This window comes from Oncorhynchus masou, chromosome 33, assembly GCF_036934945.1.
Source record: "Oncorhynchus masou masou isolate Uvic2021 chromosome 33, UVic_Omas_1.1, whole genome shotgun sequence".
NCBI lineage: Eukaryota > Metazoa > Chordata > Actinopteri > Salmoniformes > Salmonidae > Oncorhynchus > Oncorhynchus masou.
Window position 1 is genome coordinate 2,243,740 of NC_088244.1, and position 14,181 is coordinate 2,257,920.

A 14,181-nucleotide genomic window follows, 5' to 3' on the forward strand; every position below is an offset into this window, starting at 1 on the left:
TTTGACAGACAAAATGAGGGAAAAAAATCCAGAAAATCACATTGTAGGATTTTTAATGAATTTATTTGCAAATTATGGTGAGTCGGCAAGTAGCCTAGTGGTTAGAGTGTAGAGGTGGCAGGTAGCCTAGTGGTTAGAGTGTAGAGGTGGCAGGTAGCCTAGTGGTTAGAGTGTAGAGGTGGCAGGTAGTCTAGTGGTTAGAGTGTAGAGGTGGCAGGTAGTCTAGTGGTTAGAGTGTAGAGGTGGCAGGTAGTTTAGTGGTTAGAGTGTAGAGGTGGCAGGTAGCCTAGTGGTTAGAGTGTAGAGGTGGCAGGTAGCCTAGTGGTTAGAGTGTAGAGGTGGCAGGTAGCCTAGTGGTTAGAGTGTAGAGGTGGCAGGTAGCCTAGTGGTTAGAGTGTAGAGGTGGCAGGTAGCCTAGTGGTTAGAGTGTAGAGGTGGCAGGTAGCCTAGTGGTTAGAGTGTAGAGGCGACAGGGTAGCCTAGTGGTTAGAGTGTAGAGGTGGCAGGTAGCCTAGTGGTTAGAGTGTAATTAAGAATTTGTTCTTAACTGACTTGTCTAATTAAATAAAGGTTAAATAAAACATTTAAAAATAATAATTTGATTAAGAATCTGGGAAAAGGACCTTTGACCTCTGACTATCAGTGATGAGTTATGGGCGGATGTTTGCGACAGGGTATACGGCTCCTCTACTAATATAAAAAGGAATCTGATTTTAAAATGCAATACACATTTTATTACACCCCAGTGAGACTCCATAGAATGAATAGACATTTAACCTGATTGTAAAAGATGTCCCTATGAAGGCGGAACCTATACGCATGTGTTTTGGTGTTTTGGTGTTTTGGCAAACTATACATACTGCTGCACAGAACATACTAGATGAACAGTTTGATATTATCCCATGTCTCTATCTCCCTAATGTCCAGCAGGACTTTGTTCTTGATCCAGACAGAGAAAATGTGTTTATGAATATCACATATTTTGCTAAGACATCTATTTTCCAGCTGTGGGCTTCTAATTCTTCTCTCACATTTAAAATGTGGATTGACCAGATTTTTGACTTTCTCCCTCTTGAAAAGCTCACTTATGACCTCCTTGCAAGAGACAGCCCAGGTTCGGTAGACTCTGGTCTCCACTACTCCACTATATTTCCAACTGGACAGAGTGAATGCAGTGATTAAGGAACTGTACATGTTGTGGAAGGTGCTGTAAAACACAATTATTTGTTCGCCGTCTCAGCTAAAGCTGGAAATATGTTTGTTTTGTTAGATATTCTATTTTGATTCTATTATTTATTATTTATGTGTTTTGTTTAAATTTTTTGATTGAAAAACAAGAAAAACAGATTTTTAAAAAATACAAAAATACAACAAAAACACTTTGTCATTACGGGGGTATTGTGTGTAGATGGCTGTATCGTGGTAAAATGTGTAATAAGTCCAGGGGTATGAATACTTTCTGAAGGCAGGGAGCCTGCTGTCGCTGCTGTATTCTCATAGATACGGCTGGTTGGGGGGGGACATAAGGACGGGCAGAGAGACAGATGGAAACAGATACATGTCCAAAAGGTATCCTTCAAGTTTCCTTAGTTTCCTTCAAGTTTCCTTAGTTTCCTACAAGTTTCCTACAAGTTTCCTACAAGTTTCTTTCAAATTTCATACAAGTTTCCTTCAAGTTTCCTTCAAGTTTCCTTCAAGTTTCCTACAAGTTTCCTACAAGTTTCCTACAAGTTTCCTACAAGTTTCCTACAAGTTTCCTTCAAGTTTCCTTCAAGTTTCCTACAATTTTCCTTCAAGTTTCCTACAAGTTTCCTACAATTTTCATACAAGTTTCCTACAAGTTTCCTTCAAGTTTCCTACAATTTTCCTACAAGTTTCCTTCAAGTTTCCTACTGTCATCAGACAAACAGGCCCAGTCAATGCATTTAAAGACTATATTATGTTTTGGATAAAACATTTAAAAAAAATGTTTTAACATAACTTTAAGTGATTCAGACAATAAATATTTTACATTGATTAAGGGTTTGCTACTTAATTGACAGTACATTGTTTTCATAAATGATTGTGTTGTGTGTTTAATAAGTAATTCCTCTTACTTGGTAGCCAGTTTCATGCCGCAGTCCTCTGAGCAGTATTTGGAGCCGGCCCTGGCGACCTCCACACACCCTGGTCCCAAACACTGTCTCATCCCCCCTCCTCCTCCACCACTGTCCCCCCGAGCCTCGCCGCCGCCCCCGCCACCCCTCTCACTGTGCTTCAGTCGCTCACGGTGCTTCTGCTTCTGCTTGTGGCGACGCACCTCTTTCTGGAGGGGAAACAAGGGACAATATAGGAGGTGGTTGGATTAACTGGACTTCAGTCAAGTGAGCAGTACAGAAATAGTCAACCGTTTATCATATATCTATAATATCTCTCTCTATAATATCTCTATAGTATATCTCTATGATATATCTCTCTATATCTCCATAATATATCTCTATAGTATATCTCTTTAATATATCTCTCTATATCTCTATAATATATCTCTCTATATCTCCATAATATATCTCTCTATAGTATATCTCTCTATATCTCCATAATATATCTCTATAATATATATCTCTAGAGTATATCTCTATAATATATCTCTCTATATCTCTCTATATCTCCATAATATATCTCTCTATAGTATATCTCTATAATATATCTCTCTATATCTCCATAATATATCTCTGTAATATCTCTCTCTATATCTCCATAATATATCTCTATAATATATCTCTCTATAGTATATCTCTATAATATATCTCTCTAGAATATATCTCTCTATAATATATATCTCTATAATATATCTTTCTATAATATATCTCTCTATAATATATCTCCATAATATATCTCTCTATAATATATATCTCTTTATAATATATCTCTCTATAGTATATCTCTACAATATATCTCTATAATATATCTCTATATCTCCATAATATATCTCTCTATAATATATCTCTCTATATCTCTATAATATATCTCTCTATAGTATATCTTTCTATAATATATATCTCCATAATATATCTCTCTATAATATATATCTCTATAATATATCTCTATAATATATCTCTCTATATCTACATAATATATCTCTCTATAATATATATATATATATCTCTTTATATCTCTATAATATATCTCTATAATATATGACATGATGTCCCAGATGTGCTCTCTATAAATCTCTCTATAATATATCTCTATAATATATATCTTTATAATATATCTCTCTATAATATATCTCTCTATTATATATCTCTCTATAATATATATCTCTATAATATATCTCTCTATAACATATCTCTTTATAATATATCTCTCTTATATATCTCTTTATAATATATCTCTATTATATATCTCTCTATAATATATCTCTCTATAATATATCTCTTTATAATATACCTCTCTATATCTCCATAATATATCTCTCTATAATATATCTCTATAATATATCTCTCTATTATATCTCTCTATATAATATATCTCTCTATAATATATCTCTCTATAATATATCTCTCTATTATATATCTCTCTATAATATATCTCTTTATAATATATCTCTCTATAATATATCTCTCTATTATATATATCTCTATAATATCTCTCTATAATATCTCTCTCTATTATATATATATCTATAATATCTCTCTATAATATATCTCTATTATATATATCTCTATAATATCTCTCTATAATATATCTCTTTATAATATATCTCTCTATAATATATTTCTTTATAATATATCTCTCTATTATATATCTCTCTATATCTCTATAATATATCTCTCTATAATATATCTCTATAATATATCTCTCTATAATATCTCTCTATAATATATCTCTCTATAATATCTCTCTAATATATCTATCTATAATATCTCTATAATATCTCTCTAATATATCTCTCTATAATATATCTATCTATAATATATCTCTCTATAATATCTCTCTCTATAATATCTCTCTTATATATCTCTCCATAATATATCTCTCTATAATATATCTCTTTATAATATCTCTATAATATATATATAATATATCTCTCTATATCTCTATAATATATCTATAACATATCTCTCTATAATATATCTATAATATATATCTTTATAATATATCTATAATATATCTCTCTATATCTCTATAATATATCTATAATATATCTCTCTATAATATATCTATAATATATCTCTTTATAATATATCTATAATATATCTCTATAATATATCTATAATATATCTCTTTATAATATATCTATAATATATCTCTCTATATCTCTATAATATATCTATAATATATCTCTCTATAATATATCTATAATATCTCTTTATAATATATCTATAATATATCTCTATAATATATCTATAATATATATATAATATATCTCTATAATATATCTATAATATATCTCTTTATAATATATCTATAATATAACTCTCTATAATATATATATAATATATCTCTATAATATATCTATAATATATCTCTTTATAATATATCTATAATATATCTCTCTATAATATATCTATAATATATCTCTCTATAATATATATCTCTATAATATATTTCTCTATAATATATCTATAATATATCTCTCTCTAAAATCTCTATAATATATTTCTCTATAATATATTTCTCTATAATATCTTTCTAATATATCTCTCTAAATATATTACGCTTTGTTGAAGAAAAGTTTGAAATTAAATCACACTGCCAGATTACAATTAGGTTTATGGTCAATTCGACTGTTTTTCCCCCACATTGCTTTTGCAACACAAAACACGTCCCATGGCGTTATGGAGAAAGGTCTAGTGCCTTCTGTACCTTGTCCTTCTTGTCCCATCTCTTCTCTCGTCTCTTGACGTGCTTGACCTTCACAGCCCTCTTCCGCTGCACGGGGTCAAAGGCCGCTTCCTCATCATCACTATGCCATGGCTGCATAGATACCACAGGAGATAATCAATCAATAAATGAATCGATCAATCAGTCAATAAAAAATGTATTCATGTATCACGTTTAACTAACAAAGCTAACAAAGCTAGTATACTGTACGTGTGTGTGTGTGTGTCTGTCTGTCCGTGTGTGAGCGGGTGTCCGTGTGTGTGTGTGTGTGTGTGTATACCATATTGTTATCCTCGTAGCCTGCAGCCTTGTACTGCTGGTAGAGCTCCATCTCATTCTCACTGTAGTCATCAAACAGAGGCCCTCCTCTTCTCAGACTCCCTCTGGCTCCCCGACCAGACAGGGCAAACTCCTCATCTTTTACACGGAGCATTTTCTACAGCGAGAGAGAGAGAGCGAGAGAGAGAGAGAGACAGAGAGAGAGAGACAGAGAGCGAGAGAGAGAGAGAGAGAGAGAGACAGAGAGAGAGAGAGCGACAGAGAGAGAGAGAGAGACAGAATGTCAACCCAACATCTTTTAGGTAAAGAAATCCAAACCTCCTTGCCGAGTTTGCTAGGTGTTTGGGTTAGATGTCGCTACAACAGCTTCATTAGTGGTAAATGAATAAAGAATGCACCCCCATTTTGTCAAGGTTTGGTGGTTTCTTGGGGGAGGCATAAATCAAATGCCCAATACTAAAATAGTCTACTGTCCAAATGCACCACCTATCTACCTTTATGGACTCACCCGAGCTCGAACGTCACACTGCCGGAGCCTGCACTTCTGTCTGATCTTATTGGGTCCTCCAAACTTCTTCATGTCTTTACAGAAATCACACTGAGCACAGTCCTCAGTCCTCCTGCACGGCTCACACTCTCCACACATACGGGCCGAACGCTTCACCTGCACACAAGGGAATCACACTGGAATCACATTGGAATCACACTGGAATCACATTGGAATCACACTGGAATCACATTGGAATCACACTGGAATCACACTGGAATCACACTGGAATCACACTGGAATCACACTGGAATCACACTTTGCCTGTGTACAATTTACATTTTAGTCATTTAGCACACACTTTTATCCAGAGCGATTTGCAGTTAGTATATTCATATTCAGATATCTAGGTGGACAACCACATATCACAGTAGTTAGTATATTCAGAGAGCTAGGTGAGACAACCACATATCACAGTAGTTAGTATATTCATCTTCAGATAGCTAGGTGAGACAACCACATATCACAGTAGTTAGTATATTCAGATAGCTAGGTGAGACAACCACATATCACAGTAGTTAGTATATTCAGATAGCTAGGTGGGACAACCACTTATCACAGTAGTTAGTATGTTCAGATAGCTAGGTGGACAACCACATATCACAGTAGTTAGTATATTCAGATAGCAAGGTGAGACAACCACATATCACAGTAGTTAGTATATTCAGATAGCTAGGTGGGACAACCACATATCACAGTAGTTAGTATATTCAGATAGCTAGGTGGGACAACCACTTATCACAGTAGTTAGTATGTTCAGATAGCTAGGTGGACAACCACATATCACAGTAGTTAGTATATTCAGATAGCAAGGTGAGACAACCACATATCACAGTAGTTAGTATATTCAGATAGCTAGGTGGGACAACCACATATCACAGTAGTTAGTATATTCAGATAGCTAGGTGAGACAACCACATATCACAGTAGTTAGTATATTCAGATAGCTAGGTGAGACAACCACATATCACAGTAGTTAGTATATTCAGATAGCTAGGTGAGACAACCACATATCACAGTAGTTAGTATATTCAGATAGCTAGGTGAGACAACCACATATAACAGTAGTTAGTATATTCAGATAGCTAGGTGAGACAACCACATATAACAGTAGTTAGTATATTCAGATAGCTAAGTGAGACAACCACATATCACAGTAGTTAGTATATTCAGATAGCTAGGTGCTACTCTACGGATGTTCCTCTTCCTGTGTGAGGTAGGGTCGTACTCTACGGATGTTCCTCTTCCTGTGTGAGGTAGGGTCGTACTCTACAGATGTTCCACTTCCTGTCTGAGGTAGGGTCGTACTCTACGGATGTTCCTCTTCCTGTGTGAGGTAGGGTCGTACTCTACGGATGTTCCTCTTCCTGTGTGAGGTAGGGTCGTACTCTATGGATGTTCCTCTTCCTGTGTGAGGTAGGGTCGTACTCTACGGATGTTCCTCTTCCTGTGTGAGGTAGGGTCGTACTCTACGGATGTTCCTCTTCCTGTGTGAGGTAGGGTCGTACTCTACGGATGTTCCTCTTCCTGTGTGAGGTAGGGTCGTACTCTACGGATGTTCCTCTTCCTGTGTGAGGTAGGGTCGTACTCTACTGATGTTCCTCTTCCTGTGTGAGGTAGGGTCGTACTCTATGGATGTTCCTCTTCCTGTGTGAGGTAGGGTCGTACTCTACGGATGTTGAGCATGAACCTGCAGGAGCGAGTCACTTCTTTTTTTAAATGTTTGCAGAAAACGACAGGGTGTTGTCCAGTGGTCACACCAAGGTTATTTGCACTCTGGGAGGGGGAACAAGTTTAGTTTTCTACCATTGTCGCTCAGCTGCCCGCAGCCCTGTTCTGTAGTGAGTCTCTTAGCCACGGAAGTTCGAGCCGACCAGGAGTTAAGTGGGAGTCAAAGGAGGTGGAAAGGGAGGAGAGTAGGGCCAAATAGACTGAGTCATGAGACAGAAGGGAGAGATGATATGATAGAAGAGGAAACAGTAGTGGGAGAGAGAGCGAATATTGTGATGACGCATGACCATCTGAGTAGGGGCTGAGTGGGTGGGAGGAGTATGTCCATCTGAGTAGGGATCAGTCCCTACTCAGATGGACATACTCACTCCTCCTACCCTAGGGGCTGAGTGGATAGGGGCTGAGTGGGTAGGAGGAGTGAGTATGACCATCTGGGTAGGGGCTGAGTGGGTAGGAGGAGTGAGTATGACCATCTGGGTAGGGGCTGAGTGGGTAGGGGCTGAGTGGGTAGGAGGAGTGAGTATGACCATCTGGGTAGGGCCTGAGTGGGTAGGGTAGAAGGAGTAAGTATGACCATCTGGGTGTTGGCTGAGTAGGTAGGGTAGAAGGAGAGATGGAGATACAAGGAGACAAAGTAGTGATCAGAATCATGTAGGTTGCAGTGAGATTAGCAGAGGAACAGCTTCTTGAGTCCAAGCGTATTGCCTGGGACTGGGAAAGGGTGAGGTCAAAAGAGACAAACAGGTGGAAGAGGTGGAAAGAAAAGAGTCAATGTCGGGAGGTTGAAGTCTCCCAGTACGATGAGCAGTCAGCCATCATCTGGAAATGAGCTAATCAAGGTGTCAAGTTCATTGAGGAACTCTTCTTCAACGGCACCTGGTGGGTGATAGCCCAGCAACAATGTCAAGCTTGAGTGGACAAACGACAGTGACGGAACGGAATTCAAATGAGGAGATGAGAGAAAAGAGAACATCTAAAATCAGGAGAAATAAGTAGCCCTGTGCCGTCACCATGACGACCAGATGCTCTCAGACTATGAGACATCCCATAGTCAGATGACTAGAGAGCAGCTGGAGTAGCCGTGTTCTCTGGGGAAGTCCTTGTCTCCGTCAGGGCCAAAAGGTCTAGGGATTTTAGTGTAACAAAGTTTATTCACTTCATACTAACTAGGCTACTTTTGCAGTAAAGGTTTAAATTCGCTAGTCTGTCAAGCCCTCTCCCTCTAGAATGAACTACAGTATATGCATCTTCTAGCAATCTATTTATAGGATAGGTCCTTGTCAGTCACAAAGTGAGCAACGCAGTCTGCTGACTGTCCCGCCGAACCGGTATAATTTGTGTGCTGTGGTTGGTTGGATTTTAATTTCTTTAGACGGAGGGAGGAAGAGGATGTATGTCTCATTATTGTTTTCTGTATTTTTTTATATATTTTCTTTCTTTCATGTGTGTCAAATAGCAGAGTCGTGGCGCCATAGGCCATCTACTGTGATTTGATTGAAAACGGAACAGCAAGTGTTGAATAGTTTATAAAAAAGTGTTGAACTGACTGAATAAAGTAGATTCTCCTATATCCCTTTACCGTTCATAAATCATACAACCTGGTTATATGTCCATGGTATCGCATCAAGGACAAGCAAACCAAAATATTTCCTTGGTTTCATTTCCTAGGATGTCTGGGTTTGCCAGACAGTGAAGCTGAAGTGAGGGACTCTCCTCTCATCAGATAAACCTTGTTCACACTGCAGGCCTTAACGCTCAAATCAGTTTTGTTTTTCAAATCCATTTTGGAAAACTGACTGTTCAAACAGCAAGTTATAAGTGACCAAATCAGTGTATTCAGATACCAGTCATTAGCTGTCATAGTAATGACAGGTGTGTGCGCAGTGGTGTATGCCAGTGGTACCCAGCCAGGGGAACTAGGACCCCTGGAGTTACCTGGTCTATCCACAGGGGGAACAAGGACCCTGGGGGTACCTGGCGTATCCACAGGGGGAACTAGGACCCCTGGAGGTACCTGGTCTATCCACAGGGGGTACCTGGCCTATCCACCGGGGGAACTAGGATCCCTGGGGGTACCTGGCCTATACACATGGGGAACTAGGATCCCTGGGGGTACCTGGTCTATCCACAGGGGGTACTAGGACCCAGGGGGTACCTGGCCTATCCACAGGGGGTACTAGGATCCCTGGGGGTACCTGGTCTATCCACAGGGGGTACTAGGACCCTGGAGGTACCTGGCCTATCCACAGGGGGAACTAGGATCCCTGGAGGTACCTGGCCTATCCACAGGGGGAACTAGGACCCCTGGAGGTACCTGGTCTATCCACAGGGGGTACCTGGTCTATCCACAGGGGGTACTAGGACCCCTGGGGGTACCTGGTCTATCCACAGGGGGTACAAGGACACCTGGAGGTACCTGCCCTATCCACAGGGGGAACTAGGACCCCTGGGGGTACCTGGTCTATCCACAGGGGGTACCTGGCCTATCCACAGGGGGTACTAGGACCCCTGGGGTTACCTGGTCTATCCACAGGGGGAACTAGGACCCCTGGAGGTACCTTGTCTATCCACAGGGGGTACTAGGACCCCTGGAGGTACCTGATATATATACAGGGGGTACTAGGACCCTGGGGGTACCTGGTCTATCCACAGGGGGTGCTAGGACCCTGGGGGTACCTGGCCTATCCACAGGGGGTACTAGGATCCCTGGGGGTACCTGGTCTATCCACAGGGGGTACCTGGCCTATCCACAGGGGGTACTAGGACCCCTGGGGGTACCTGGTCTATCCACAGGGGGTACTAGGATCCCTGGGGGTACCTGGTCTATCCACAGGGGGAACTAGGACCCCTGGGGGTACCCTGGTCTATCCACAGGGGGTACTAGGACCCTGGGGGTACCTGGTCTATCCACAGGGGGTACTAGGACCCTGGGGGTACCTGGCCTATCCACAGGGGGAACTAGGACCCTGGAGGTACCTGGCCTATCCACAGGGGGTACTTGAGAAGCCTCATGAGACCATAGACTTACTGGTAAAATGGACATGAGGGGGTACATCAGTTGGTGGTACAGTAACCGGAAAAGGTTGCTTAACCACTGGTGTAGGCTGATTGGCGGTGGTGCTCGTGTTTCCTATCACTCAAAAGTTATAAATCAAGATAAGGTGACAATAATTCCTACCATGGATGTTTCCCAATTGCTTTGAACGTTAAAAGCTATAGTGTCAGAAGACTTTTAAAGCCTCAAAGGATAAGATGATCCAACTTTCAAAACAAGTCCTTTTTGGCTAGCCACAACAGTCGACTAGCTAGCTAGCCACAACAGTCGACCTGCTAGCTAGCCACAACAGTCGACCTGCTAGCTAGCCACAACAGTCGACTAGCTAGCTAGCCACAACAGTCGACTAGCTAGCTAGCCACAACAGTCGACTAGCTAGCTAGCCACAACAGTCGACTAGCTAGCTAGCCACAACAGTCGACTAGTTAGCTAGCCACAACTGTCGACTAGCTAGCTAGCCACAACAGTCGACTAGCTAGCTAGCCACAACAGTCGACTAGCTAGCTAGCCACAACAGTCGACTAGCTAGCTAGGTAGCTGTTTAGATTTTAACACATTCACTCATTTGTTTGTAAATAATGAACAAGCTACCAAATGTTGTTGTCAAACTGTCAACAGAGCAGCAAACAAGCAATAAGATATGTCAAATAACAGTCGAAAAACCACTTGAGGGCAAATTTCAGATTAGACCGTTCAGACACAAGGTGCATGGCCAGGAATCAGATTAGACCGTTCAGACACAAGGTGCATGGCCAGGAATCAGATTAGACCGTTCAGACACAAGGTGCATGGCCAGGAATCAGATTAGACCATTCAGACACAAGGTGCATGGCCAGGAATCAGATTAGACCGTTCAGACACAAGGTGAATGGCCAGGAATCAGATTAGACCATTCAGACACAAGGCGCATGGCCAGGAATCAGATTTGTATACGAGTGAGTCCACAGAGTGAGTATACAGAGTGAGTCCACAGAGGGAGTCCACAGAGTGAGTCCACAGAGGGAGTCCACAGAGGGAGTCCACAGAGGGAGTCCACAGAGGGAGTATACAGAGTGAGTCCACAGAGGGAGTCCACAGAGGGAGTCCACAGAGGGAGTCCACAGAGTTTGTCATGAAACTTATTATGTGACTTGTTTAAGCACATTTTTACTCCTGAACTTATGTTGCCATAGAAAAAGGGTGAAATACTTATTTGACTCAAGACATTTCAGTAATTAATTTGTAAAAAAAATTAAAAAATAAAGTTTAAAAAAATATTCCACTTTGTCATTATGGGGTATTGTGATGTCATTATGGGGTATTGTGATGTCATTATGGGGTATTGTGATGTCATCATAGGGTATTGTGATGCCATTATGGGGTATTGTGATGTCATTATGGGGTATTGTGATGTCATCATAGGGTATTGTGATGCCATTATGGGGTATTGTGATGCCATTATGGGGTATTGTGATGTCATTATGGGGTATTGTGTGTAGGCCAGTGACCAAAACAAATCTACATTTAATCCATTTTAATTTCAGGCTGTAACACAACAACATGTGGAAAATGTCAAGGGGTGTGAATACTTTCTGAAGGCACTGTATATATTCAGTGAATTATTGGTTGTTACCCGTGAACCTCGGCGGTGTTCTATATTCAGGTCTGGAGTGTGATGCTGCTTCTCCGTCTTCTCCTGGTCTCCCGTCTCTTTCTCCGTCTTCTCCTGGTCTCCTGTCTCCTTCTCCGTCTTCTCCTGGTCTCCCGTCTCCTTCTTCCCCTGGTCTCCCGTCTCCTTCTTCCCCTGGTCTCCCGTCTCCTTCTTCCCCTGGTCTCCCGTCTCCTTCTTCCCCTGGTCTCCCGTCTCCTTCTTCCCCTGGTCTCCCGGCTCCTTTTTCTCCTGGTTTCCCGTCTCCTTCTTGCCCTGGTCTCCCGGCTCCTTCTTCCCCTGGTCTCCCGTCTCCTTCTTCCCCTGGTCTCCCGTCTCCTTCTCCGTCTTCTCCTTGGTCTTCTTGGGACGATACTTTATCTCCAGGGTCCCGTCTTTGGCTAGATAACAACACAAGAATCAGTGGGTTTAATTCATTTAAATGATTGGATGTACATATCCTGCTTCATTGGCCGTTTCATTTTAGATCACAAAAGGAGTGCCATGGTTTTCGTGTTTGTCTCTTTTTCTCGACAGGTCTGCATTGTTTGGTTATCATCATTACTAAAACAGAGGACAGACTTACCACGACATTTCTCACAGTACCACACCCGGATGACTTTAGCTGCCTTCTCTGATATGCCGATGCAGTCACCATGAAACCACTCGTTACAGCAGTCACAACCACTGCAGAGACAGAGACAGCGGAAACACATTTATGAGAGGCCTGTTTCACCGTCCATCTGTCGTTTGTCATCTATGTTCATTCGTTCGTTTGTTCAGACACAGACAGACAGACGGACTGACAGACAGACAGACAGATAGTTACATCATGAAGCAGTTGATGTCAGGTCTGCGACAGATACAGTAGACAGGTGCGTTTCCCCCCTCCATCATGGGTCCTATAGGTCTGTCAGGGCCAGGGGCTGGGTCGTGGTCTGATACCTCACTGTGACTGTCCTGAGGGGTAGAGGAGCAGAAGCAACATTTGATACATTCGGAGTGTGTGTGTGTGTGTGTGTGTGTGTGTGTGTGTGTGTGTGTGTGTGTGTGTGTGTGTGTGTGTGTGTGTGTGTGTGTGCGTGTGTGTGTGTGTACGTGTGTGTGTGTACGTGTGTGTGTGTGTGTATTTGCCCATGGTGATGATAGCCTAAATTAGCTCAAATCTTATCATGTCAACAAAGATGAGAGGAAGAATCAATATTTAGTAAAGAAAAAACGATAATAGATTGACTAAGGCAATTGGAATTTGGCTTTAGGTATCCATATTAAAAAGTATATGATTAAAATCTGTATTCATCTTGTTGCTCGGTGGTAACACTGGCAGCCCAATTCTGATCTTCCACTAAAATAATATTTAGACCAATCAAATCAGCTCTTTGCCAATATTTCGACAAATGTTGGCAATAATTGGGAAAAATGTTGGCAATATTTAATTGGGCTGCTTGTGTAAACTTTGATTTGTTTTTGATTTGACTTTGAACGAATGAATTAATGAATTAATGTATATCAGAATTTTTAACATGAAACGACCATGACTAGAAAAACGAATATAAACCTGGTTTGCGATGCAGAATCACATACACACATCACCGTATCATCCCGCTTTGTGAAGATGGACAATGCCCTATGACTAGGTGCTGAAATGATGAGATGCTCTTTCACTTACCATGATGACTGGGGATCGCGTTGGGCGAGACACTTACAGAAAAACCGGGTAGAGTAGAGAAATAATGTCCAACCGCTGTATGAGAAAATAAAACATTTGATTTCAAATTTAGATGTTTTGATTTAGCACGATTTTGGTTTAAAACATCTGCAGAAAATGGTTGCTTCCGGTTCTTCCTTCTTCGGTTATTTTCAAAGCGAGCCACAAGTAGCCTTTTGAAGTAGCGCGCCACCCGCTGTTTGTTAGGAGATAATGCAAGTCCAATTTCTACAACTCTGATCTGAAAAGTATTGCGTACCACCCCAACATGAAACAATACAAAAAATATATATTTTTCCCGGACGTTGAATCAGGTGCATTTAGGTGCTCAAAAATACATATTTTACCTATCTTTCAGGACGTTTAAA

The 14,181-nt window shown here is 40.8% G+C and overlaps 1 protein-coding gene across 1 annotated transcript in view; it reads right to left on the bottom strand.

Moving 5' to 3' along the window:
* The window catches only part of LOC135527499 (CXXC-type zinc finger protein 1-like), a 30,425-nt gene extending 16,474 nt beyond the window's left edge, over window positions 1-13,951 (bottom strand). The window contains exons 1-8 of the mRNA XM_064956004.1: window positions 13,775-13,951; window positions 12,935-13,065; window positions 12,692-12,792; window positions 12,091-12,506; window positions 5,654-5,809; window positions 5,147-5,302; window positions 4,849-4,959; window positions 2,097-2,305 (exon numbers count right to left, since the gene is read on the bottom strand). Coding sequence (XP_064812076.1) covers window positions 2,097-2,305; window positions 4,849-4,959; window positions 5,147-5,302; window positions 5,654-5,809; window positions 12,091-12,506; window positions 12,692-12,792; window positions 12,935-13,065; window positions 13,775-13,777 — 1,283 coding nt within the window. The 5' untranslated portion in view covers window positions 13,778-13,951. The remainder of the gene's footprint in view (window positions 1-2,096; window positions 2,306-4,848; window positions 4,960-5,146; window positions 5,303-5,653; window positions 5,810-12,090; window positions 12,507-12,691; window positions 12,793-12,934; window positions 13,066-13,774) is intronic.
* Window positions 13,952-14,181: the final 230 nt, after the last annotated feature.